Source organism: Phodopus roborovskii, unplaced genomic scaffold (assembly GCF_943737965.1).
Source record: "Phodopus roborovskii unplaced genomic scaffold, PHOROB, whole genome shotgun sequence".
NCBI lineage: Eukaryota > Metazoa > Chordata > Mammalia > Rodentia > Cricetidae > Phodopus > Phodopus roborovskii.
The window spans coordinates 16025408-16052545 of NW_026126480.1; the positions used below are offsets into that span (position 1 = coordinate 16025408).

General features: G+C 40.7%; 2 protein-coding genes across 2 annotated transcripts; both read right to left on the reverse strand.

Annotated features, from left to right (window-relative positions):
- Nucleotides 1–13117: 13117 nt before the first annotated feature.
- Nucleotides 13118–14113, reverse strand: LOC127227681 (olfactory receptor 52L1). Its single transcript, XM_051192036.1, has one exon. The coding sequence runs from the start codon at nucleotides 14111–14113 to the stop codon at nucleotides 13118–13120; it is 996 nt and encodes a 331-aa protein (XP_051047993.1).
- Nucleotides 14114–23460: 9347 nt separating this feature from the next.
- On the reverse strand, nucleotides 23461–24414 carry LOC127227682 (olfactory receptor 52K1). Its single transcript, XM_051192037.1, has one exon. The coding sequence runs from the start codon at nucleotides 24412–24414 to the stop codon at nucleotides 23461–23463; it is 954 nt and encodes a 317-aa protein (XP_051047994.1).
- Nucleotides 24415–27138: the final 2724 nt, after the last annotated feature.

The following is a 27138-nucleotide window of genomic DNA, read 5'->3' on the forward strand; positions in this document are numbered from 1 at the left end:
AAGCCTTGGTGTCAGTTTGAGGAGACTAACCCATTGTTTTGGCAAGAGCCTGGATTGTTTGGAAATTTCCATGGGACCACTTTGACGAACAACTTAATTGGATATAACCCAGTCATGATTCTGTAAGCTTCATTTGATGACAAGAGATGGCCAGTTGGGGCTCTATCTCCCTCAATATTTGGAGACTTCATTAGGGTGGCCTTTATATATTTTAGGAAGTTTCCACTGCACTAGATTTCCCTACCACACCTCAAATGTAGTTCAGTTCTAGCTGTATCTCCCTGCATTCCATCCCTCAAGCCCACCTTCTACCTTTCCCACCTAATCCTACTCATTCTCATTCCTACTCACAGACCACCTATAAAATCTATTTTATTTACCTCTTGAAGGGAGATCTATGGTCCCTATCCCTTAGTCCCCTCTAACCTCTTTGGGTCTACAGACTGTGGCTTGATTATTATGGTAGTTTGAAAGAAAATGGCCGCTACAGGGAGTGGTACTATTAGGAAATATGGCTTTATTGGATTAGGTATAATATTGTTGGAGGAAGGGTGTCACTGTGGGGATAGGTTTTGAGGTCTCATATGCTCAAGCTATGCCTAGTGAGACAGTTCATTCCCTGTTGCCTGCGGATCAAGATATAAAACACTTGGTTCCTCCACAGCTTTGGGGCAAAACATAGTTTAATAGAAATGGGTTAACAATTAAGAGAGAGCTAGCCAATAAGAAGCCTAATCCATTGGCCAAACAGTTTATAATTAAAAAATAAGAACACTCAGCTCCATCTCCAGCACCACATTTACCTGCATGCCTCCACATCCCACCATGAAACTGTAAGCTACCCTAGTGATTTTTTTTTCCTCTATAAGAGTTGCCATGGGCCTTCTGGGTCCCTGCTCAGAGCCTCCTGATGCCTGGGACCTATGCATGCTCAGGGGGAGCCCATCCAGGCTGACTGACCTGTCCAGAGTCTGCCTGTGTCCTAGTCCCACCTCTACTCACGGAAGGAGATAAGAGTAGGCCTGTCCCCAGCCTGCATTTTGGGGAGCTGCTCAGAACCTCTTGAGGCCTGGGGCCTATGCACGATAGGGGGAGGCCACCCAGGCAAACCAGCCTATCAAGAGTCTTCCAGCATCCTAGTCTTGCCTCCACCCATGGAAGGAACCTGCCTTTCAGTGCCCTGCTTGGAGCCTCCTGAGGACTGGGGACTGCATTTGGGGAACCCATTTCCAAGGACTGGCCTATCCAGAGTCTGCCAGCATCCTGGTTCTACCTCAAATCATGGTAGGAGATAAGCTTGGGCCTGTTTCCAGCATGCCTTCCTGAGGACTGGGGACTGAGCAAGGAGTAACCCATCCCAGGGGACCAGCCCATCCAAAGTCTGCCAGCACACTAGTCCCACCTCCACCCACTGGAAGAAGAGAGCCATCGGAGTATTAGACCTACGTGCACCTACCAGAAGAGAACCTTGGTCCTGTACCCACCAGGAGAGGGAAAGACCACACTGGTATGCACTAGAAGAAGGGATGGGTAGACAACAGTATAAGAACACAGTTAACAACATAGAGATCAATATGACACCCCCAGAGTCTAGGTACTCCATCCCAGCAAGACCTGAATATCCAAACACAGATGAAGCAGAAGAGAACAAACATAAAAACAAATTCATGAAGGTGATAGATACCCTAAAAGAGGAAATAAGAAAATCCATTAAAGAAATGGAAGAAAAGACAAACCAAAAATTGCAAGAAACAAGTCAAACAGTACAAGGTTTGAAACCCGAAATAGAGACAATTAAACACACACACACACACACACACACACACAGTCTAAGGGAATGATGGAAATAGAAAAGCTGGGTAAATGATCAGGAACTACAGATGCAAGCATAACAAACAGAATACAAGAGATGGAAGAAAGAATATCAGGCATTGAAGATACACTAGGAGAAATAGATTCATTGAACAAAGAAAATCGTAAGTCCAACAAATTCCTGATGAAAAATATCCAGAAAATATGGGACACAGTGTAAAGGCCAAACCTAAGAATAATAGACATAGAATAAGGTGAAAAAACCCACCTTAAATGTGCAGAAAATATTTTCAACAAAATCATAGAAGAAAACTTCCCCAACCTAAGGAACAACATGCCAAAAAAAAAGAAAAATGTACAAGAAGCTTACAGAACACCAAATAGAGTGGACTACAAAAAAACAAAAACAAAAATGTCCCCTTGCCACATAATAATCAAAACACCAAACATACAGAATATATATAGTTTAAAAAACATAATATTAAGAGTAACAAAGGAAAAGTGCCAAGTAACATATAAAGGCAAACCTATCAGAATTACACCTGACTTCTCCATGGAAACTCTGAAGGCCGGAAGGTCCTGGATAGATATTTCACCAACACTAAAGACCACAGATGCCAGCCAAGACTACTACATCCAGCAAAGCTTTCAATCACTATAGATGGAGAAACCAAGATATTCCATGACAAAACCAGATTTAAACAATACATATCAACTAATCGAGCTCTACAGAACTAAGAGGAATGTTCATAGCACTAGGTGCCCACATGAAGAACAGTAGAGAATTAACGGCACAACTAAAAGCTCTAGAACAAAAAGAAGCAAACTCACTCTGCAGGAAATAATCAAATTGAGGGCTGAATTAAATAAGGTAGAAACTAGGAAAACAATGCAAAGAATCAATGTAACAAAAAGTTGGTTCCTTAAGAAAATCAACATGATAGATGGACCTTTATCCCAACTAACCAAAAGTCAGAGAGAGAACATGCAAATTAACAAAATTAGAAATGAAAATGGAAACATAACAATGGACACTGAGGAAATCCAGAAAATCTTCAGGTAATACTTTGAAAACCTGTACTCCACAAAATTCAGAAATTTAATGGAAATGGACAGTTTTCTGGATAGATCAAGAACAGATAAGCAACTTAAATATTGTGTGTGTGTGTGTGTGTGTGTGTGTGTGTGTGTGTGTATGTGTGTGTGTTTCCATTGCATAGCCAAGAACTGTCCTTTCAAAATCTGTGATAACTTGTGTTAAAAATTTTGATGGAGATTGCATTGAATCTGTAGATTGCTTTTGGAAGAAGGGCCTTTTTTATTATGTTAATCCTATTAATCCATGATCATGGGAGATCTTTCCATTTTCTGATATATTCTTCAATGACTTGAAGAATTTTTATTAATTATTTTTTTCATTTATTTTACATCCTGACTGCACTTTCCCCTCCTTCTCCTGTAATCAAACTGACTACTCTAATTGTTATCAAAGAGACTTCATTCAGTAATCTGCAGGAAGCAGATACAAAGATCCATAGCCAAGCACTTGGCTGAGAGCTCCAGGAGTTCTGTTGAAAAGAGGAAGGAGAGGTTGTAGTCAGGGGGCAAGGTTGTGATAGAGAACACACAGAGGCAGCTGACCTTGGTTGTGGGAGCTCACAGACTCTGAACCAACAGCTAGAGAGTCTGTATGGGACCAACTTAGGTCCTCTGTATATATGTGACAATTGTGTTGTTTGGTCTGCTTGTGAGGCTCCTGGTATTGGAACCAGAATCTATCCCCAGTGCATGAGCTGGCATTTGGGAACCTATTCCCCATGCTGGGTTGCCTAGCCCAGCCTCTATGCAGGGGGAGAAGCTCGGTTCTGCAAAAACTTGATATGCCATGCTTTGTTACTTGAAGTTTAATGATACAATTTTTTTTTCACTTGCTTGGTTAGAGTTATGCCCCAAGCTATTTTATATTATTTGAGGCTATTGTGAAAGGTCTCAATATACTAATTTCTTTCTCAGTCCATTGATTTTTGTGAGTTAATATTTTTATCCAGCTACTTTGATGAAAGTAGGAGTTCCTCAGTGGGATTTTTAGTGTCATTTATGTATACTATCATATCTTCTTCAAATAGTGATACTTTGACTTCTTCCTTCAAGTTTGTATCCGCCTTGATCTCCTTTAGTTATCGTATTGTTCTGGCTAAGACTTCAAGTGCTATATTGAATAGGTATGGAGAGAGTGGACAACTTTGTCTTGTTCCTGATTTTAGTGAAATTATTTGAGTTTCCATTTAATTTTATGTTGGCTATTGGCTTACTGTACACTGACTTTGTTGAGCTATATCCTTTATATCCCTAGTCTTTCCAGGACTTTTGTTGTAAAAAGGTGTTGGATTTTGTCAAAGGCCTTTTCTGAATCTAATGAGATTAACACGTTTCCTACTTTTCAGTTTGTTTATGTACTAGACTACATTTTTTGATTTTCATTTATTGAACAATCCCTACATCTTTGGGATAAAGCCTTCCTGATCCTTGTGGCTAATCTTTTTTATATGTTCTTGGATTCAGTTTTCAAGTATTTTATTGAGTATTTTTGCATCTATATTCATAAAGGACCAGCTCTCCCACACAGCCCCAGGGAGGGGCAGGAAAAGCTCTCCCATATCTTTTCACCATTGAGATCAGCTCTTGTGAGTTATCCAGGCAAGGAAAAGCCTTGTGTGGCATCCAGAAAGGTGTAAGACCAGCTCAGTGCAGCCCTAGGACATCAACACAGCATCAGCCCATACTATGGACATCTTCATGGCCTTTAGTGGTAACACAGATCATGGACATCAACCCAGATCCCCAGCTGCAGTGGGGCCACAGACCCAGATGTGTCCCTCTTCTCTTTCTCTCTCCACCATCTATTTGTTCATCATTAGTGGTGAACCCATGCTGGGAGGTGGTGAATGGACCTGTACTAACCATGTTCTTTAAAACCAATAACTAATACTTAGCTAATGAAGAACTAAGTGAATGTTATTATAGCTACATATGGTGGCCTATATATCTAGGTCTAAAACTTGGGAGGATGAAGCATGAGGATATCAATTTGAGACCAACCTGAGCTACATAGTGAGTTCCAGGCATCACAGGAAGACCTTTCTGCAATAATTAAATGATAAATAAACTTGTTATATATTTAATTTGTATATCAAATATAGTCCCCAGACATATACTGATAAAGTTACAGATTGTGAAATACTAAGGATATGGCCTGTCCTGATAAACACTTGACTTACAACAACGGCTTGATAATGACTTTAAGTGTCATCAGGGAAAAGAAGTTTTAGTGTCTTTTATTTATTAAGTTAATCACTAAGATACCTGTATGCTATATAAGCAGGAAGTACAGGCTCTTCATGAAGCCCCTGGTCCACCCACTAAGTTTTAGAAATTGGCGATTTCTGAGAACAGCCCTCTTTCAAACGTGAAACAACAGTGGAGAACTGGAATGCCTCCTGTGCTGTTATTCCAGCTCATAGCCACATGAAGGCACTGTTGCCTTGCCAATAATGTAGAGTCTCCCTCCCGGCAATAATGCTAATATTGTTCAGCTTCTATGGCTGTGCAAACTTTGACATCCCAAACTAGGAGGTCACCGCCAGCCTGTAATAGCAAAGCAGTCCCTCATAGATTTCCTGTTAACAGACAACATATGGGATGTGGGAACCTGGACCAGAGGTTAAGAGCATTTCCTGTTCTTCCAGAAGACCAGAATTCACGTCCCAGAACCCAAAACCACCTGTAACTGCAGCTCCATGGGATCCCTTAACCTCTTCTGGCTTCCACTGACATCCAATACCTGTGACACACACACACACACACACACACACACACACACACACACACACACACACACACACGTACATGCAGTTAAAAAATAAGATGAATATTTCAAAAAGAAACTTACAAAATATGTATACCTCACCAACTAGAAGCCCTAACAGAGTATTCAAGGGCTTCTATGAGGAGAACATCATTACCATACTGTAGGAACATCTTCATTTTCTATCCTTGTCATCTTTTATATGTGAGTTTGCTTCTGAGCCTGTGTCTGGCTCTTCAAGCAGCTTCACTCTGCCTGGTAACTTATGGAAAAAACTGTATTATACTCAGTGACATCACTTGGGCTCTAGCTATGTTAAAGCCAATTCCTGTGGTATTTAACATTGGAAAGTGGAAGTCAGGAAAAATTAGAAAGAAGGAGAAATATTCTGAAGTTGATTTTGTGGTTTACAATATAAAAATTAATTGCAAAATTCTAAAACTATATAGGTACATGGTCTACTAACTATCGTGTGCCTAGCATCTAAGATGTGTCAGGCAAGTATTCATTGAAGAACCACATAGTTGGATTTTTCTCAGCTCTCTTCTATCCAGAGTATCCTGTCCAACACAGAACACTATGCATGAATGTATCCTTGTCAAGCTGAGACATAGCCATAGTTACTTGCAGGGTATGGTCTCCAGGGTGGGATGGAGAGCTGTTTTTATGTTTGGCTGGGTGTTTACTTGTTTGTTGTAGGGTCTTTTTTGTTTTTTTGGTTTTTGGGTTTTGTTTTTTGTTTGGTTTTTGTCTGTTTGTTTTTTTTTTTTTTTGTTTTGTTTTTTGTTTTTGTTTTGTTTCGTTTTGTTTTGTTTTTTGTTTTTTGTGGGTGGTCTATCTGGCTGGTTTTTTGCTGTTGTTCTTTCTGAAGAACAGCATTGGAGAGTTTCAATATAGATGCCAGGCTGACTTTGAACTCTTGCTCTTCCTTCCTCAGCCTCCCAAATGTTGGGATTATAGTCATATACCACCATACCCAGCTAAGGGGATCATTTTACTAATTATAAGTGTACATTCTGCAGAAGATAACAATATCACTGTTAACTCTAAAAAAATGTGATTGGCTACATTGGGTAAAAAAATCAGAATTTGAACTACCAGAAAGAAATTACAGAAAAAATAATATTAAGTTCATGTGGAAAAGCTTTCCCACAGGGACTTTTCTAAGCAAAGTATCTTCTCCTACCTGAAACTTCTCTTCTGAAACCAAGGATAACTGAGTTATGGACCATATTGTCATAGCTTTCTCTGACATCCTGCACCCATTGACCTGTGACAAGCTAAACCAGGCATATCTGGGTTTAACCCATCCCTACACCCTAACCCAATGCAGGTTTCTTCTGCTTCCCAGTAGGCAAGAGGAAGTATAACTCACCTGATATCTTCCATTCACACAAGGATATGGAATCCTTGTACAAAAGCAGATGACTGAAAAGCCACCCAGGTGTCTTCATGTGAGCTTAGACCTGAGGTACCAATTCATCCAGTCCCTATAGCTTCCACACCCTTCCTTGATTTGTTGTTTAGAAGAGGCCTGTAAATCCCTGTAGAATCCCTGCTTGCTGTATCTGCTGACTGCACTCCCTACTTAATCCTGTATGCCTTACCCTCCTTCTTTGGCACTGGAGCTCACAGATGAGTCTGCTGTCATAGTAACCCAGCCCAGCTTTTGGTTAATAAACCATGAAGGTCATAGGAAATTTTTATTCTTACGTTTTCCTAGACCTAGACTTAGAAAGCAAAGTCTCAGAGGATAAAGAGCAGAGGCTTTAGGAAGTCTGTTTATGGAACTCCTGGAAAATTGGAATGTGCAACAGGGAGCAGTTTTAAAGTAAAATAGAAGCTATAGGCACCTGGTAGAAAAGGCTGACACCTAAACAGAAATGGAAGGGAAGAAAAGAGACTATAGAAAAAAATCTTATTTTATTACTTGGGCATTGTGGTGCATAACCCCACACAGGGCACTGTGTGGTTGCTGAAGTTTCAACTGAAATCTCAGGGAAGGATGCTTCTCTTCCCATGGCTGATATGAAAGATTCCAGGAGCTGAATGTGATTGACCTGGAGTCCTATAGCCATTCAGTTGCTCTCACTTAACTCTATGACAAATGTTCACAGTTACATGGCCTTGTTCATGAAATACACATTAAATATGGTCACATAACTGCTTATTTGAAAACATAGAACAAAGTTTTGCTAGATCCTTTACTTTAAAATTTCATTTAATCTTGAAGATCCTATTCAGTCATATCTCACTCTAGTTTCAGTTTCTAGCTCCCACTGTCCTTCCCTTTTTTTATTGGCCCTGAATACCTTGAACTGTCTTCATTTATACTTCAAAATCACACATGTTTTTCCCACCTGCCAGCATTAACCTCAGGCAAAAACAAGTATGTTTTTCCCCCAACTTTTAAATCAAAAGCAATGCTCAGTATTTTGTTAACTTGGCCAAATATTGAGCTAGGCACACCTTGTCCTTACAAAGCTAAAAGGTGATAGACATAAGCACACATTCTCAAGAATTCAAAACTTACCAAAGCATATTTACAGAAATAGGTATACTTTTTCCAAAAGATACTTGCATATAGTTAGCTTGTATTTTGCTAACTGATACCTCCTGTATATCTCCTTTAAATTCCTTGGATACGTTTTGCAGTTCTCAAAACACTCTGACCTTAGGTTCACTTCATGCTGCCGTCTAATCAAAATGTAGCCAGAACCAGGTCTACCTGCATGCTGCCATGCTCCCCACCATGATGACAATGAACTGAGCCCTGAACTGTAAGCTGCCACCTCAATTAAATATTTTTGTTTACAAGAGTTACCATGATGTCTCTTCACAGAAATAGAAATCCTAACTGAGACAGATATTGGTACCAGAGACTGGAATATTGCTGTGATAAGCCTGACCATGCTTTTGTTTGAAGGGATTTGGACTTCAGTACTTTGGATTTGGAAAGCAGTGGAATTCTTTAAGCATGGCTTAATGGGCCATACTAGTAGGCACACAGAAAACAGTGCTAAAAGTTATTTGAACTGTGGGTGCTTACTCAAGAGGTTTAAGAGGAGAAGAATTTTAGTATGTTGTCTAGAGATAGTTCTTAAGATATTTTGGGGAAGAAAGTGTCTGGTTTTTGTCCTTGCCCAAAGGGTCTGCCTAAGGCTGACGAGAAGAGTTTTAGATTAATTACGTTGGCAAAGGAAATCTCAGGACAGCTTAATATAAGATTCTATCATGAATCCAGATGCAGAGAGAGAGGAGTGATAAGAAAATGGGGGCAAGACCAGGCTACAGAAACCCACAGGGACAGCTGACCTGAACAAGGGGGAGCTCATGGACCCTCAGACTGATAGCTGGGAAACCAGCATTGGACCGACTCAGACCTCCTAACATGAGTCTCAGTTAGAAGGCCTGGGCAATCTAAGGAACCTCTGACAGTGGAACCAGGATGTATCCCTAGTGCAGGAATGGACTTCAGGAGCCTATTCCCCATAGAGGGATACTCCCTTAGCCTAGAGATGCCGGGGAGAGCCTAGAACCTACCCCAAATGATTTGACTGACTTTGATGATCCCTCATTGAAGGCCTCACCCTCTCTGGGTAGTGGATGGGGGATGGGATATGGGGTGTGAGGGACATGGGAGGATGGGAGGTAGAGGGAACTGAGATCAATATGTAAAAATAAGAAAAAAATATTGAGTCAGGGGAGGAATAGAGAGAAGAGAGAGGGAGGAGAAAGAGAGAGAGAGAGAGAACATAAAAGAGGGAGCCATTATAGGTTTGAAGAGAAAGCTGAACTTAAATGTCCAAAGACCTACAAGACTAACCCCAACTAACAATTTGAGCAACAGTGGAAAGGCTACCATAAATGTCCTTCCCTGATAATGAGATCAACAACTAACTTATCCACCATCATGGAGTCCTCATCTAGTACTCGATGGTAACAGAAGCAAACACCCACAACTAAACACTGAGCCGAACTGGAATCCAGATGCAGAGAGAGAGGACAAGACCAGATTGCAGAAACACATAGAGACAGCTTACCTGAACAAGGAGGAGCTAATGAGCCCCCAGACTGATAGCTGGGAATCCAGCATGGGACTGACTCAGACCCCCTGAATATGGGTCTCAGCTAGAAGGCCTGAGCAGTCTAAGGGATCTCATACAGTGGAACCAGGATGTATTCCTGGTGCACAAAAGGACTTTGCAGGCACATCCCCCATGGAGGGCTACTCCCTTAACCTAGAAACAGGAGAGAATTCCTAGTCCCTGCTTCAAATGACTTGACAGATTTAGATGACCCCTCCTGAAGGGCATCGCCCTATATGTGAAGTGTGTGTGTGTGGGGGGGGGGAATGGAAGGAGAGAGTGGTCGGGGTGCATGTGAGGGTGGGAGAGAGGGAAAGAGGAAGGGAGGAAGGGAGGGAGGGAAGTAGGGAGGGAGGGAGAAAGAGGAAACTGGGATTGATATGTAAAATAAAAATAAAAACATAGATTAATATTAAAAAAGAAAAATATTAAAATTTTTTAAAAAGGAAAAAAAGAAAGCCTGCTACAGTTAATTACTGGAAAACCTGTTTCTAGCTGTAGTGTTGTTCAGCCTTAGCACATACTTTTAATCCAAGAGCTTTCTGCTTAAATATTTTAAATAGGAGTATATAAAATCAACCATAGGTCAAGAGATGGAGCAAGCAACCAGATTACAGGAAAACAAACAAACAAACAAAAAAAACAGAGAATAGAGAAAGTAGTTAAGCAAGAGCAACTGAATGGCTATTAGACTCCAAGTCAATCACATTCAGCTCCAGGGATCTTTTATATCAGCCATAGAAAGAAAAGCATCCATCCCTGGACAGCAAGAGCTGGACTGATGAAACCCACAGAAGTTTAGTCATGCAAGTTTGAAATGTAACATTCTCCTGCTCCATTGCTCTCTCTCTCTCTCTCTCTCTCTCTCTCTCTCCCTTTCAATACACATTCAACTGATAATCAAGCTCCCAATATTCAAGGAAATTATTTTACAAGGTATTACAATCACTTTTCTTTAACCCAGTAGTGCCTGAGCCCCACCATTCACTGAGTCTTTTTTAGACTATAATGCCATATAATACATACTTAATTGACATTTTCAATTTTCCTTTAAAGAGATGTTTCACAGAACAAAGATGATGGTATTTGTTTAAAAAAAATCAGTGCTCTATCTACTTCAAATGGCTTTAATTTAATAGTTTTGAAATCTAATCACCAGATTCAGTCATTAAGGACTGCTTAACATCATGGCCCTGGCTTCTGCCTTAGGGTAGTTTTCAAATAAGAGAGAAGATAGCACAGTGAGTGCTTCCTGCACAGTCTGAGGACACGGGGTCAGCTTGCAAGCACCCACATTTTTAAAAAATCCAGTATGTTCCTGTAATCCCAGCACTGGAGGTAGAGACAGGAGGAACCCAGGAACTCACTGGCCAGTCCGTCTACCCAACCAGAGAGATCCTGTCTCAAAAATAAAAATAAGATAATTAAACTGAGAGTGATGGAAGAAGACACCTGACATCAATGTTTGACTCCGTATCCACTCAAGGACATAAGTCCTTGCCTTTCATCCTGCTGGAGACAGGTTCTCCTACTCACTATGGAGTATACCAAGTTGTCTGGCACACATGCCTCTGCCTCCTGTCTCATAGAATAGCACTGGAACTAGACATGCCACCATGCATAACTTTACATTAAGTCTAGATCTCACTTTTGTGTGGCAACCAGTTTACTCACTGAATAACCATCTCACCAGCTCTAACACACACTTTTTAAGCTAAGGTTAGTGTGTTTGTTTCAATGAAGATTTCCCAAATACATAGTGACTTAATCCAAAATCCAGTTTATTTTTGTTTCAGATTCAAGCCACAGTTTGTTACCTAGACAGCATCAGAGACACAAGTTCTCCCATACTGTTATTCTGTCATCTTCAGCCAGCATTACATCACCATCTTGCGGTTGGAAAAAAAAAAACTTTCCCACCACAATCACATTCTAAGAACCACCAAGTGATATTAGTAATGAGAAGGAGAACAAGAACCACCAAGTGATATTAGTAATGAGTAAGGGAACACTGTTCCATTATAGGGTGACCACACAAATGTCTCTAAGGTCAAAAATATTTTTTTTGTCCTAATGGATATAGTATGACATTGTCTGGGTTTCCATAGGACAACTTACAGAGTTTAAGTTCTAGACACCTAACAAAAACATATAATTCACCCTGGAGTAAGTACACCTAATATCCATCCTCACTTCCTCATGAAAAGATGCGAGCCTAACTAAACAAGTTCTGTGTCTCTGAAAGAAAAGCACTCATCAATGGTAAAATCTACAAAGAATGATAAGAGCAGAAACAGTAACCATCCTCTTCACCACTCCTGAAATGAATTCCCAAAACAGATTACCTTCCCCTCATGAACACCATAACTCAATGGAGCAAGACGGTGTCTTCTCTGAGGCTGGCCAAATCTCTTAAAATGTTAAAATACAAAGGACCTTGGATGGATGTCTAATACCAAGTGTGGCAGTCCTCCAATGAGTTTTTTCCCTGGTTCCTGTCCTCAGAAATGGGTGAGAAGATTGACATCACAATATATGTACCATCTCCAAAACAGAAACTTACTGAGAGTAACAAAACCACTTCCTAATTTACTGAAACTATGCATGAAAGAGCTTAGTGAAATGTGCTAGCTTTGTTAGATTCAAATAATATATAATTGCTTTCTTTAAATAAATACTAAAAAACAGCTGAAGTCAATACTTCACCTTGCCTGCATTTATACTGAACAAAAAAATATGAATAAAATGTTAAAAACGAGCTTTTTAGAAAGAAAATCATTATGTAGAAATATAATTCTCCGTAGAAAATCTTGTGTCTCTGAGGATAAGTTACTTATAGTTCCTACTTCACTTATGCTTGTTTTAAATGAATAAATAACGTCTACATCACAATGAAAACTGGTATTTCATCATGTAGCTATTGTGTCTCCTTTAAAAGACTCTGTAGACAGTGATATGCATCCATTGCATTGCCTTGGAAATTGAGAAGTCACTGTGGGCCCTAAACCAGGCAAAGATTGGGATTTGCCACTCTCCTTCCAGACAATGTTACATGATTCCTTATAAGATTAAGGCTAAAAAAATCTATCCCGCAACCCCTCAGTTCCCTGAAAACAGTAGAAAATTAATGGGGTGGGAAAGAATAATGAGATAAAGAAATATCTATAAACATACTTATCCAGATACATCTCAATACACAATTGAGCCACATGCCTGAGGGTATTCTTTACACAGACAGCTAGGAGCAGGAGTATTCACTGTAGAATGGCTTCTGTCCATACACTCCAGGCTGACCATAAACTCTTGGCTGAGTCCTTAGTAGGGGCCTCTGCAGCCAGTGATTAGGATGTGCTCAACTTGATGCTTTTATGTAGAACACCCTGAGCACTCGCTGGCGGATCTGTCGAGTCTTCACCCCATAAACAAGAGGATTGAGGGCAGGTGGAACAAGGAGGTAGAGTGTGGCCAACAGAACATGGACATGATGAGGAACATGGTGCCCAAAGCGGTGAGTGAGGAAAGAGAACATTCCAGGGACATAGAAGATGAGAATGACACAAACATGAGACCCACAGGTACTGAAGGCCTTGAGTCTGGCTTCACCTCCTGGGACCTTCAGCACTGCCTGGAGGATGAGGGCATAGGAAATGCCAATGGCCAAGACATCTAGCCCAACCACCAGCAGTGCCACTGACAGCCCGTAGGCTCGATTCACTGTGGTTTCAGAACAAGCAAGTTTTACCACAGCCATATGCTCACAGTAGGCATGGCTTATGACAGTGGCTCTGCAGAAGATAAGGTTCTGCAATAGGATGGGGAAGGGGATGAGGAGGACCAATCCTCGCACCAGCACCACCATCCCAATGCGCCCTATAATCCCTGGATGCAGGATGGTGGAATGGCGCAGAGGGTGGCAGATGGCAACATAGCGGTCCAGAGCCATGGCCACAAGTATGCCTGACTCCATGGAGGAGAAGGCATGAATGAAGAACATCTGAATCAAGCAGACGATATAGCCAATCTCACGAGCATAAGCCAGGAGCACTGTGAGGGCTTTGGGTGCAGTGGAGGAGGCCAGGACCAGGTCAATGACAGCGAGCATGGCCAGGAAGAGGTACATGGGTTGGTGCAAGGATGAGTCAGTCCAGATGATGAAAATAATAGTCACATTGCCCACTAGAGCTAGGAAGTAAAGGACACCCAGGGGCAATGCTATCCAGTGCTGACTTTCCTCCAAGCCTGGAATACCTACTAGGAAGAAAGAGGGCTGGGGTTGCCTCCAGCTGGAATTGCTAAGGGCCATGTTCAACAGCATAGAGAAAGAAGAGTGAAAAGACACCCAAGTCATGACTTCTGCATTTTTGATATGCTAAGACATTATGCAGATCCTGCTACCATGTTCATCAGAACAACAGAAGATTTAATCTGCAGCAAAAGAGAATAAAGTTAGACACAAGGAAGAAAACCTTTTCTGGGTACAACTGTTTTCTGATGAACCTTCCATGCATCTGACCTAGGTTTCATGTAGCTGTAATGTGAGAAAGAGCAAACACTGAACACAGCTGCCTTGAGAGACATGTTAACTCTGTCATTCAATGACTTGTATTCTGAACCTGTCAACTGGAAAGCATTGTCTTTACTAACCATGTAGGTAGTGCTGAAGGTTGTCACCTGTCACTTTGACACTCGTCTCCTGCAGCCTCAGGACAGAGATACTCAGTAGTCGTTTCTGAGATAGGCTGCATCCCACAATGTTCTCCACCTCATTGCGGGTTGGCTCCAGGATTGCAGGATCTCCTCCCTTCCTCTTGCCTATGTTGACTAATCCACTGCCTGGGTTTACCTAGTTTATATGCTTCAGTTCATTCCAAGATTATCTTGGGTGTAAAAAATATCTCTGTGATGCATAAATCTATTTCTCTGCTTTCTTCCCAAAGCTCGATATTTAAAGTTCGGTGGCTTGCCCAGTCTTCCCAAATATCCTCTACCTACTCTATGCCAACATTCCTGTGAATAAACCCTTATCTATGTATTCAAATTGAAAACTGTCTTTACTAATTCTTATAAATGGTTCCTTTTATCCTTTCAAAAGTCCCCATTAGCTTTACCTTTAGCATCTCATAGCCATTCTTCTTTCTCAGCATCTAGTGTTACTTTCTGAATTTATAATCCAACATTCTCTTACCCAAATTCTTTCAGACATAATGGAAAAATTCATGTTGGAGAAACATCTAGTGTGAACTCAGTCAGTGACCCTGTAACTTTGTTATGAGCTTCTTTTTAATTTACTATCAATTCCAAAATCACAAAATCTCTCTAAAAATTAACTCTAATATATATGTAAAATGCTTTGGTGAAGTCATGCATAGAATGCATCACAGCATGGCATGCAAGTTTGCAGGATTATCTTACTGCATTACTTTCCTAGAAGTTGTGTTCCCTGTTACACATGTGATTTGCTGTCACCTTACTCTGCTGTTGTAATTTATGATCATACAGGTGTATTGTACAAAACATCTATGCCTTTCTCCTTCCCTTATCTAAATTGGTCGTTCATTAGTATTCAGAATCCTGTGTCCTCTTCTCCTCCAGAAGGGTTCACATTGCCAACCCTGATAATATTATCTATATTTTATGATGTGCCTTTGTTTATCTATGATGTTCTGATTTGTCAGCATCATAAAAACCTTTTCACTGCCATAGTGTTTTATTTCAAAAGACAGAATCAGACCTCATTAAAGTTAGTAATCGCTAGCCAGCCCGGTGGACCTTTCATGGTGCATAACATCAAATTAAATTAAACTTAAGCTATGTCTATTTCATATTCGGGTAATAAAACTTTGGCAGTCTACTTAAAATTCCTAAGCCTTTGCTTCTTATCTGACAGTAAAATAAAGAGCAGCCACACGACTTACTATAAATATTAATCAAAGTATGCATTTCAAATCTAGATAGATATGGCTTTCATTTCTACTAATATTGTTGCTATAAATTATTGAAGAATGAAATCCCAAATGTCTTTCCTTTTTTCCTTGCATTCACAAATCTCCTTCTGTGCTTCAAATGTCTGTATCTTGCTGTATTGCAAGTACACATTGTTGTTGCCTCCATAAATGTGAACAACAGGTACAAGTAAATGAAACAGGTGCCCTGTTTAATCTGGTCCAGGTGATTCACTCCTGAAGCACTGCAACAAAAGATTAGATTTTATATTTGTGTCTCTATTTGCCTTGAGAAAATTGTACACTCTGACACTACCATATTAATCTCTTCTGAGACTTGTACACATACACATAAGAGTCAGACTTGATTTGATTCTTAGGGATCCCACATCTATAGATCATTCTGAGTTATTTAAAATAAACCAGTAATGACTACACTATTGACCCCAAACTCTTGTCTATAATAACTACAAAACCCAAAATGCCTAGCAAACACATATCTCCCATCCTTTGCTTTTCTTCCCCTCTGAGCTTAAAAAATAGTGATAGTTCTGTTGAGAGATCCAAGGTAATCTAACCATATACAAAATTCCCATTGCTGCTTGGTGTTCCACACAATGAGAAAATTTATTCTCTTTCTTAGCTATCCCTTCCTATGCCAGCCTCAGCCTGCTTTGCATTATTCAGTACAGAAGCAAATGTACTACTATGCATTTGAGAAGCATGTCTGTAGCTTTTATAGGACCAAGACTAGCAGAGAAGAGGGGTAATGATGCTATTCCTCAGTATCAGCTGCCTCTTTGCACTCTGTGGCTTGTGTGTCCAGAGTAAAAGCCTAGAGCTGCTTGTGTAAGAAAGTGGTCCTCTGTGAGCCTTGCTATAGAGAAGAGAAGCCTTCATCCCCAGGAATCTAAATAGAAAGGTGTAGTTAGCTCTCTGACCAGGAAGTGGAAGATAGAAAAGGACCAGGGCTGTACTTCCCTTATACCCATGCAAATCCAACTCAAGCCATCTGTCATTTGTCAGGTTGTGCTTGAATGCTGTAGGGCAGCCTGACATGTCTCTCTTTTTTCTCAATTATAATTCTCTAACTGCTGTGTCATTGCACTGATTTCCTTGTACCATAAGATCACACAGTCCTTGAAGAGTGAGGATGATGTCTTAGTTACATGAGACTTCTCAGAGCAAGACACAACATACATAGGATACAATTTATCCTGCATTTGACTAAGGAAACACACATACAAATGTTGAAATTATATAATAAATAAGTATGCAGAGTTCTTAAAAGACCTGGAATTGTGGGTACTTGATGAAGCAGAAGCTGGACTTCAGGGATAAGTTCATAATAAATAAAAAATGTCTACTGAAACATGATCATTGAGTCTTAATGTTCTCTACCATACTCTGGCTGCTTCATGGGAATATGGGCTCTGCTGAATCTCGCTGTAAGATACAAGGACAAGTTATACATGCATCTAGAAAATAAAGATGACTAGAAGTCAATGCTTTCTCGACTGCTTCTAGTGAGCAGAAAGTCTCCTCACTGGGCTATGACATGACTCTCTTTCCTTAATCTCTGTAACAGTTACCTGGACTGTGTGAAAGCAGGGAAAGAGAAAGACAAGAACACAGCCAGAGATGTAGAATTCTAGTGCCCTGATAGAGGAGGAAGAGAGCAGAGCCAAACACTCAGAGGCACAGCTCCCACTAAGACATCTGAGAGAACCTAATGTGACAGGCAAGAGACTGTCTTCCTTGTCTCTGGACTGTCCTCAAGGACATGTATGTTGAAGCTTAGTGTCAGCTGAGAGATACTCAGCAACAGAGAACTTAGGAAAGGTGAAAGTTGCCAGACTCAGGAAGGTTCTATTAAGCCTTTCCCCTCAGCAGGAGCTTGACCCTGCCTAGCCCCCGAGCTTCCACCCCCTACCACAGAGTTTCCACCCCGACCCCAGAGTTACCACCCACCCAGTCACAGAGCTTCCACCCCCATCCCATCCCCAGAGCTTCCAGGCACCAGTGCTGTTCAGACTTTGGAGTGATGATGAGGGAGACTTTGTGCTCAGAAGGGCTGCATAGCAATTTCTCAATGCTGAAGAGAAAATTAAACACACCACTCAGGACCTGTGGAGCTAATATTTCCAAAATAGCAATTAGTAGCTCTGGGGAGACTCAGAGAAAGTGCCTGCATCCTCCTGGGCTAGTGTGCTGTGAGGAGGAGAAAATGAGACCCTGTAAAATGGCTTGAGTGTCTCCAGCTGACCTTGAAGAGGTTAACAGTGAGTTTGCAGCAACATGTCCTCTGTGATCTGTGTCTATGTGCCTAATTCTCCCTGACAGTGCCTAGGCCAGGCCTGAAAAGGACAACCATTCTGACTCAGAAGAAACAAATCCAAAACCACTCAGAGGTGCTGGGCTCTGTCAGTTAAAACCCTAAGTATTGTGGGGCAGATGCTCCATCTCCCTGGCCAGCCTGAGTCTGTGATCTCAGAGTCAGTGTGAAATCCATTCTCTGAAAACATGAAGTAGAGAGAGACTGAGAAAGGCACCTCTGATCTTCCTCTGGCTTCCTCGAGTATGTTTATCCACTGACAAAGGTACACACACTCATAAAACCATGTGCGTGCACACACACACACAAATGCATTCATGCATACACACACATACACAAATTACCCAGATGTTTTAAACATGTGTATTTGCATATTTGTAGCCCTGTTAAGCAAGCTGAGAAAGAATTTGCCACAGGGATGGAAAAAAATAAAAAAGTCAACTGTCAGAAGGCTTCCCTGAACACCAAGTTCCCAATCTGACCTCATTTTCCACAGCCCAAGTCCTGTGCTTCATCTTGCCACTGTTTGGGAAAGTTGTGGAAGTCCCTTCTTGATGTTCTCTCAAAGGAGGGACAATGACTGTGAACAATGCCTGGCAGAGGGTGTTAATACCACTGGCAGGTCTCAGAGGACTTGTAGACACATCTGTTCAAAGCCTAAGTTAGCCTTCAGACTGGTAGGAGAGTCATGGGGTAAGTGAATTTCCCAGAGGGATAAATGGGTGGGCAGGGAGGCAAGGTTAATGGTAGCACCAACTCAGAACTCTATGGCTAGGCTCTGTGCAGTGCTGACCCTGACTCCTTAGCCTGAACACCCTGGGAGCTGTACTAGGAAATGGATGCTGTGTTAGTCATGAACCTCAAACTGTGTAAATGATGTAGCACTTACACTTCTTATTCTCATAAACCTGTCTTAGGCTCCTGTAAATGCTTTATCTTGAATGGGTGCTATGATCCCAGATCTAGAAGCATTAGCTGCTGGAAGCACATAGCTGAGTCACTCTCCTATAGAGGAAAAAAGTTCAAGAGGCTTTCTTGCCCCAGGCTATTTTCCCTTCTCCATCCATCAGTCACTCTACTGATGATGTACGAATATAAGGGTAAAACCAAATTTGTTCAAAAATACTGAAGAGTCGCCACAGCTCAAGAGATCTTATTGGGTTGCCAATGTAGCTGAGAAATCCAGATTACAGTGTAAGTTCATCAGCCCATCATGTTTCCCTCACTCTTTAATATTCCTTTCATTTGAATCTGTGCTTTAGAGTCTGTTTCTGAAGTGCTCAGACTGAAACAAATGCCAGCTGCCTCAGACTGTGACTCTCAAGGACATCAATCCCATCACCATCACCATGCCCAGGGTTTACAGTTTCTATGACACCAATGCTTCAGCTCATTATCCTTTCCCTCCTCTACTCAACAGCTATTTCATTCACACATGTAGGAAGATGCAACTGTTCATTTATCATATAACTGCACATAGTTCTCAACATCCTAGTGTCCAGCTTTACAATGATGTAAACGTCCAAGCCAAACAATTCTAAATTTTGATCTTTTCCAAGCTTGTTATATGTGGTAGTGTTCTCTTTCAATGCTGCACAGTGTCATTGAGCTCTAGTTTTCAGGTGGCCATGCAATCATGAAGGCAAAAAAACAAAACAACAACAACAACAGAAAATCCTGGTATCTATGGTATACTGTGCTGCTGATATCATGTGTTCAATAGGTTACATGTATGTATGTTTGTGATTTACAACATCTTCATTTTATGATGTATTTATTGGGTGTCATACCCAATCATGATTGAGGAACTTCCATTTAATCTACCAATTCCATGTAGTGTGCTAAATGTGACACAGCAGCCATTATGAGCTGTGGGTTAAATATATAACAGGTAATGTAACATAAATATTGATAATAATCATAAATGTCACAGATGTAGTTTTTGTTGTTGTTTTTCAACACAGGGTTTCTCTGTGTTGCTTTAGATCCTGCCCTGGAGCTAGCTCTAGACCAGGCTGTCTTTGAACTCACAGTCTGCTTCTACCTCCTGAGTGCTGGGATTAAAGGCATGTGCCACTAACACCCAGCATAAATGTTACAGATTTAAACCAAAGTATTTAATGTTATATAATGGGGAGATAGTTCTCATGTACGGCAACTCAAGAAATACCTCCCTAATGCAAATCAGTAATCAGAAGTATTGGTTAAAGTTAAATGTAGCCAGGCTGATATCAACAGGAAGAAAGAAAATCTGGTATTGCATGTGTGTGTGCTATTTTTTTTTAATCTTTTATTTATTTTTTATTTTTACTTTCTTATTTTACATATCGATCCCAGTTCTCTCTCACTCACTCCCTTCCTCCCTTCCTCCCTTCTTCCCTCTCTCTCTCCCTCCCATGCCCCCGGACCACCCTCCCATCTCACCCTCCCCACTCCACAGGGAGAGTGGTGCCTTCCAGGAGGGGTCAACAAAATCTGTCAAGTCATGTGGAGTAGGGACTTGACCCTTCCTCCTGCCTCTAGGTAAGGGAGTATCCCTCCATGGGGAATGTGCTCCCAAAGTCCTTTTGTGCACCAGGGATACATCCTGATTCCCCTGTCAGAGGTCCCTTAGACTGCCCAGGAAAATCTGGTATTTTTAAAGACATGAAAAATTACTATTTTTTAACTTGAGTTCCTAGAATTTTGAAATATAATACTGTAATATAAACAAAGACCTAAGAGTATAGAGTCTTGTGTCATGTTAAAAAAATTTTAAATAAAAACAAGCATATTACCAGAACCTTATCAATAAACTATCATCCTGGGAGAATAGATAGAAAGAGTTTAACAATGATAGTGGTAGACCTGTTGGAAAACAAATGCAAGGAACCCTAGAGATACTCAAGGATATGATATGGGAACAGATGGGGACCTTTGGAAGATACAGGCATCTTCTAAAGAACATAAGAAGCCAGAGTTCAGTGCATCATCTGCATTCATACTAATAACCAGGATCAGGCATATAGAGGCTGAGCATGTCATTACTTAGTGAGAGTAATGAAAAAAGAAACCGCCAACTCAAAGTGGCAGGGGAAGATATGCCTCATGGCATGAACACCAGGGACACACTATCCTGTGCTTGCTGTTTTCGCAGGAAATTAGTCGACTATGCATTAGAACCAAGCACACCAAAACTGATTATCAAACCAGAGATATGAGTAAATAAACAGTCCCCACTTGATAGTGAGTATAACATTGCCATCATTCACCAGATGAAAATACTAATGGCATGAACTGCTTGCACTTGGAGGACATTTATTGAAACATAAGCCTACTTTTATCTCAATGAACCACAGTGTAAGAGCTGAGTATACAGGATCTGCCTTTAATAACATTTTTTTCATTAATCCAGGATATTTAGAGGTTTGTTCTAAGTAGTTTATCCAAAGTCCTCAGAGACTTCTAAGTCCCTTGGAAATAACTCTTACTCAACATTTCATCTACCTAATGAATCATAATTCCATCTCTCTCCCAGATCTCCATCTTACTAGCATGCTGAACTTATGAGAAATACTCCAAATATGAAAGAAAGGAAGGAAAGGAAGGAGGAATGAGTGAAGACCAGATGACAAATGCTAGTTTTCTGTTTGGTGATTACACACAGCTGTAAGTATACCATGCAAGGGCAAGCATGTCTTCCAATGTTCTCTAAAGTGCCTGAAACACAGCCATTTGAAATTACAGTTGGAAAGAATGAAAGGAGATGTCAGTCATGATTATGGTAAAGACACTGATATTTGTGATGTGATAGGGATGAGAATGGTTTATTTCTTTTTTAATTTAGAAACAATCTTATTATTTCATAGCAATCCCAGTCCCCTCTCCCTCCTATCTTCCCATGACCCCCACCAACTCCCCTATCCCACTCCCACATCCACTCCCCAGGGAGGGTAAGGCCTATACAATGTTTTATTTCATTTCAATAAAATATACTTAGTACTCACTGTTATAAAGATTTCTTTATTTATTCCAAAACACATATTATACTTATTTGGCTGAATAAGAAATGTGTTATTGCTAGAGAATTTCATTAAATAAATATTTATTAAGCAAATATTTACTACTTATCAAATGCCAGGAACCATGACAAGTATATACTTATTGTCTGCTGTGGATGAAGAAATACTTCATTCAAAAACACATATATATTTGTAAATTTTAATAAATGATAAAATGAGTAAATCGAGTTTTCTCATGTGGAAAACAAGTGATTTGATGTGGTTGAAGAATTCTCCAAATGGATAAAGGTGAACAAAAATGGTGAGATTAATAACAGGCATCTTGGCTAATTCTGACTGAAGGGAACATAAACATTTTAGGAACTTAAATAAAGGTACTTGCATACACCTAATAAATGATATTAGGGCAGTACTATTTATTTCAAGGACATGCAAAGTTATAAAAACATACAACAAATGCATTAGAGTGGCAATGGGGGCGTATGGGAGGAAATGAGGAAAAGGGTTAAAAATGAAAAGAGAAAATAAGTAAATAGAATGAGAATCAAGAAAAAAATACTGTGTAAAGTTTTATGCTCTATTCTTCAGACTAAAAATGAAGAAAGTGAAAAATACATTACTCTCAAAGATTAAAAATACATAGCATTAGAAAGACACTGTGTTACAAAATTAAACTGAAAGAGTATACCAACACACACACACACACACACACACACACACATACACACACAAACACTTACCTGAAACTCTGCAATCAAGTGGGGCATGAAGAGTCTCAAGTGTTTTCTCATAAACTCAACTCCAAGACATCTCTATGACTTGCTAGCTCTCCTCCAAAGCCAGACTTTCTCCACTAGAGAGGATCTATCTGCTCCCATGTGGAGGCTGAGTGTGCATGCTATATAGTAGGAGCTGCCTCATTTCCTCAAGTGTGAAGAATAAGCACCCAGTCTACAACTCTCACTAAATTCCTGGAATCCTGGTGCATAAAAATCCTCGTGTATGTACTTGTATGACATGGGCTTCCTATGCAGCATTCATCAGATTACAACTCACCATGTAACTCAGGCTAAACTCAAACTCATGATTCTCCTGACTCAGTTTCCCTCTGTATTTCCATGCCCAGCTAACATCCTGTTTCTTTAACTATCTGTTATGTCTATATAATCAACACACACTATCAGTTTTTAGAGGAAAAAGATGCCCAAAGGCACTGCTTAGATAATACCTGAGATTCTACAGAACTTCTAAGTCTTGACTCCAAGTGCAAACTTCAGAGAACCTAGAAAAGATGTCCCTTCTTACAATATCCCAGATGCCTTCTGTCACCACTAGGCAAATGACCTGGGCAGTAGAGTTTCTAGTCTATAGAGAAATTTCACCTTGACCCCTGAATCCCAGTTGACAAAAATGATAGTCAAGTGAGTTCAGTCTTCTTGGTGTGTAGAATAGTGAACAAACACTCTCGTATCTGCTTGGTCTTAACCCCATAGACAATGGGGTCCAAAGCAGGGGGAAAGAGCAAGTAGAGGTTGGCAAGGATGACCTTGGCAGCAGAGGCTGTAGGTGGCCCAAAGTGCTGCATTACCACAGAAAGAAAGCCTGGTCCATAGAAGAAGAGGATGACACAGACATGGGCTGTGCATGTGCTTCCTGCTTTACCACGTGCCTCAGGTGAATGAATATGCAACACTGTCTTGACAATCTGTCCGTAAGAGTAGGCAATAAAGGCCACGTCCCCCACACCAAGAAAGATTGCCACAGCAAAGGCATAGAGACTGTCCAGTGTTGTGGCTCCACAGGCCAACTTCACCACTGCCATGTGCTCACAGTAGGTATAAGCAATTGTGTGTGAACCACAATAAGACAGTCGATGAGCCAGGCTTGGAAAGAAGATGGTTAAACCCACACCTCGCACTGCCACCAGGCCTCCGATTTTGGCAACAGCTTCAGGAGTAAGGATGGTTGCGTAATGCATAGGGTTGCAGATAGCCACAAAGCGATCAAAGGCCATGGCCACCAACACTCCTGATTCCATGGCAGAGAATGCATGGATGACAAACATTTGGGACAGACAGGAGTAGGAGCTGATGGCTGTAGCACCAAACCAGAAAATAGCCAGCATCTTAGGCAGAGTGGAGAGGGAGAGGATCAGGTCGACAAAAGAGAGCATAGCAAGAAACAGAAACATGGGATGGTGAAGCCTGTGTTCTGTACAGATGAGAGTAAGTAGGACTGCATTCCCAGTGAGTGACAGGACAAACATAAAGCAGAAAGGAAGGGATATCCAAACGTGTGCAGCAGTCAGTCCTGGGATGCCAGCCAAGAAGAAAGTATGTGGAAGGAGATGAGAACTATTGGAAAGTATCATGGTTGTTATCCCACATCAAGGAGCAAAGGGTCACTGCAAAGAAAGGCAGGGATATAAGAGCCAATGAGTGAAGATTAATAGGAAATCAGTGTGTACACTCTCATTGATGTCAACACCAGCACCATATCACCATTACCCCACAGTTAGGTCTAAAGAAATTCTAAAAATAAATTCATATTTCTGTACATCTTCAACCCAGAAGAGGTAAGACAGTTAGAAATATATTGGTGAGAAGTTCAGAAACCAGATACTAAGTTTAGATCCATTGTGCATTTTCTAGACTAATTTATTTAACAGTAAGTAAATACCTGGTAAGTAGTATTAGTTTAAAAATGTTACGCCTCCCCATGGAGGGATACTCCCTTAGCCTAGAGACAGGAGGGAGGGCCTAGACCCTACTCCAAATGACTTGACAGATTTTAATGATCTCTCCTAGAAGGCATCACCCTCCCTATGGAGTGGGTAAGGAACGGGATGGGAGGAGGATTGGGGGGGCATGGGAGGGAGAGGGAACTGGGATCCATATGTAAAAATAAGAATATATGTGTGTGTGTGTGTGTGTGTGTGTGTGTGTATGTGTGTGTGTGTGTGTGTACTTGATGTAGTCATCATTGGCCTTAGTGTCAACAAACCTAAGTCCACCTTACTCATGAAGCTGCCTAAAATGCTAACATCTGGAAAAACCTCCAATTAGAGGAAAGTCGCTCTTCCAGATTTGATTTGACTGCCAACATTAGAGAATAATATGCAGTCCCTGGAGATCCCAACACTGATCAGACCCATCGTTGCATTATTTCCATCCTGTTCACTTGCTTCCTGACCCAATATCTCAGTGACTGACTGCCTCAATCACTGGATCTCCCTCTCCTTCAAGGTGCCGGAGTGTTGGTGTATAACATTTTGGTGACATGAGAGTAAACAGAAGCTCTTGAACACATAGGTAATATTAAGGCCAGAAAGTTATCACAGCAACAGTTTGCAACATTATCTGTGTTCCCAAGATGCTCCCTCTTAAATGTCATCATCATATGTTGTAAGAGAAACATAAATCTAAAAAGAAATAAATAAACCAGTTATCACACAGGTCTGCATAAGTGACTAAAGCCACAGGTCATATCCACTGACCCCTCAGCTAGAAAATATTCACTCTCCTGTCTGTTAGAGTGGCTCTTACAGGCCAAGAAAGAATATCCAGGCCCCTTGGACCATGGTTAAAAGAGGGTAACAATATAGATGATAAAACAAAGACCAAGGAGCAGTGATTTGGGAATTGTGTCTCTCTGACATCTTGATACCTCAGGACCCTTGATCTTCTCATGTGAAAGATAAGCACAGGGACACAAAGTCATGACGACTTCACCAGCACCAACCTCAGATGGTCATAAAACCTTAACCTACTACACATCTGAAATTGCCCAAAATAAGGACATCTGGAAAAATAATTCACATGAAGGCATCTCCATCTTCCAGATTTTACTTAGCTGCCAAGATGAGCTAATAATATACGATCTCTAATGACTATATTCAATGTCTGTAAAAAGCTTTGGGTGTAAGAGAAGTGAATCACATGCTAGATGTGAAAGGAATAGTCACTGATCATATAGCCCCAATGATGACAAAAGTGAGTCTTTGATATGAGATAAAGAAACAAAAGTCATCTTGGAAAGTGGTTCAAGAAAGCATAGTTTTTAAATGGCCAAAAAAGTTTGCTTCTTTTTCTAAATGAAGCTGTATAATTATTTCCTTTTCCTTCAATCATAGCTGCCAAAGAGACAGTATGATAACAACAGTTGTGAAGGCTACAACATAGGAAATTAAGAGTGGCCAAGAGTCCCCAGGTCATGGATTGTACTACACCAAAAGTCAAAGTCCTGATTCAAGTTATCTTTTCTGACTTGTCACCTATGTTGATCTAAGAAAGGCATCTAGTCGTTTCCAAACATCCAGTTATGCTTCTAAACATGTGAAATAACTATATTGAAATCTCTTCCTCAGGGGCATAGTGAAAGTTGAGTGAGAATATAAAGATTAATAACTGTCAGATATTGAAAATGTCCTTTTAATTGGACTGTACATAATAAATAATATACTGGAAACAATCTGGCTAAGATTAATAGAAATTTTTGGGATTTTGAGACAGGGTTTTAGTAACTGGAGTAACATGATCAAAAGTGCTGTGTCCACTCCTGCCTATCATGACCCTTCTCCCTTCCTAGTGACACACTGTTCCCCTAATCACCTCAAAGTATGGTGTTGTGAGGGGAAGATAGGATGAAGTGAAGTGTGGCTCTGATTATCTGAACATCTGCTTCAAACTATCCTCTAAACAGTCCATCCTTAAGCCTCTGTCTTCAGAAAACTTAGAAATTATTACACCTGGTAACCCTGGGTCAGAAAATATTACTATTTTATCAGTGTGCCTTAAGTAAGTATCTGACCCAATAAACTCAGTAGTTCTGCCTCTATCAAAGAAGTAAATAAAAAGAGGCAAGGGGTAAGGAGCCAGAGAAATCTTAACTCCAGATTGACTTCATAAGTGTTTGTCTATAACTAGTTCTCTAGGCATCAAAGGGGAGCAGAGCCTCCAAAATGCCTCCTAACCCAGGGCTGAACTGCCTGCTCTGCCAAGGACTTTTGAAATACTCATTCCTTCCCTTGTCTGTCCTGTCTAACACCATACAAAGATCTACACAGGCTTCTAACATATAGTATATAACATTGCCT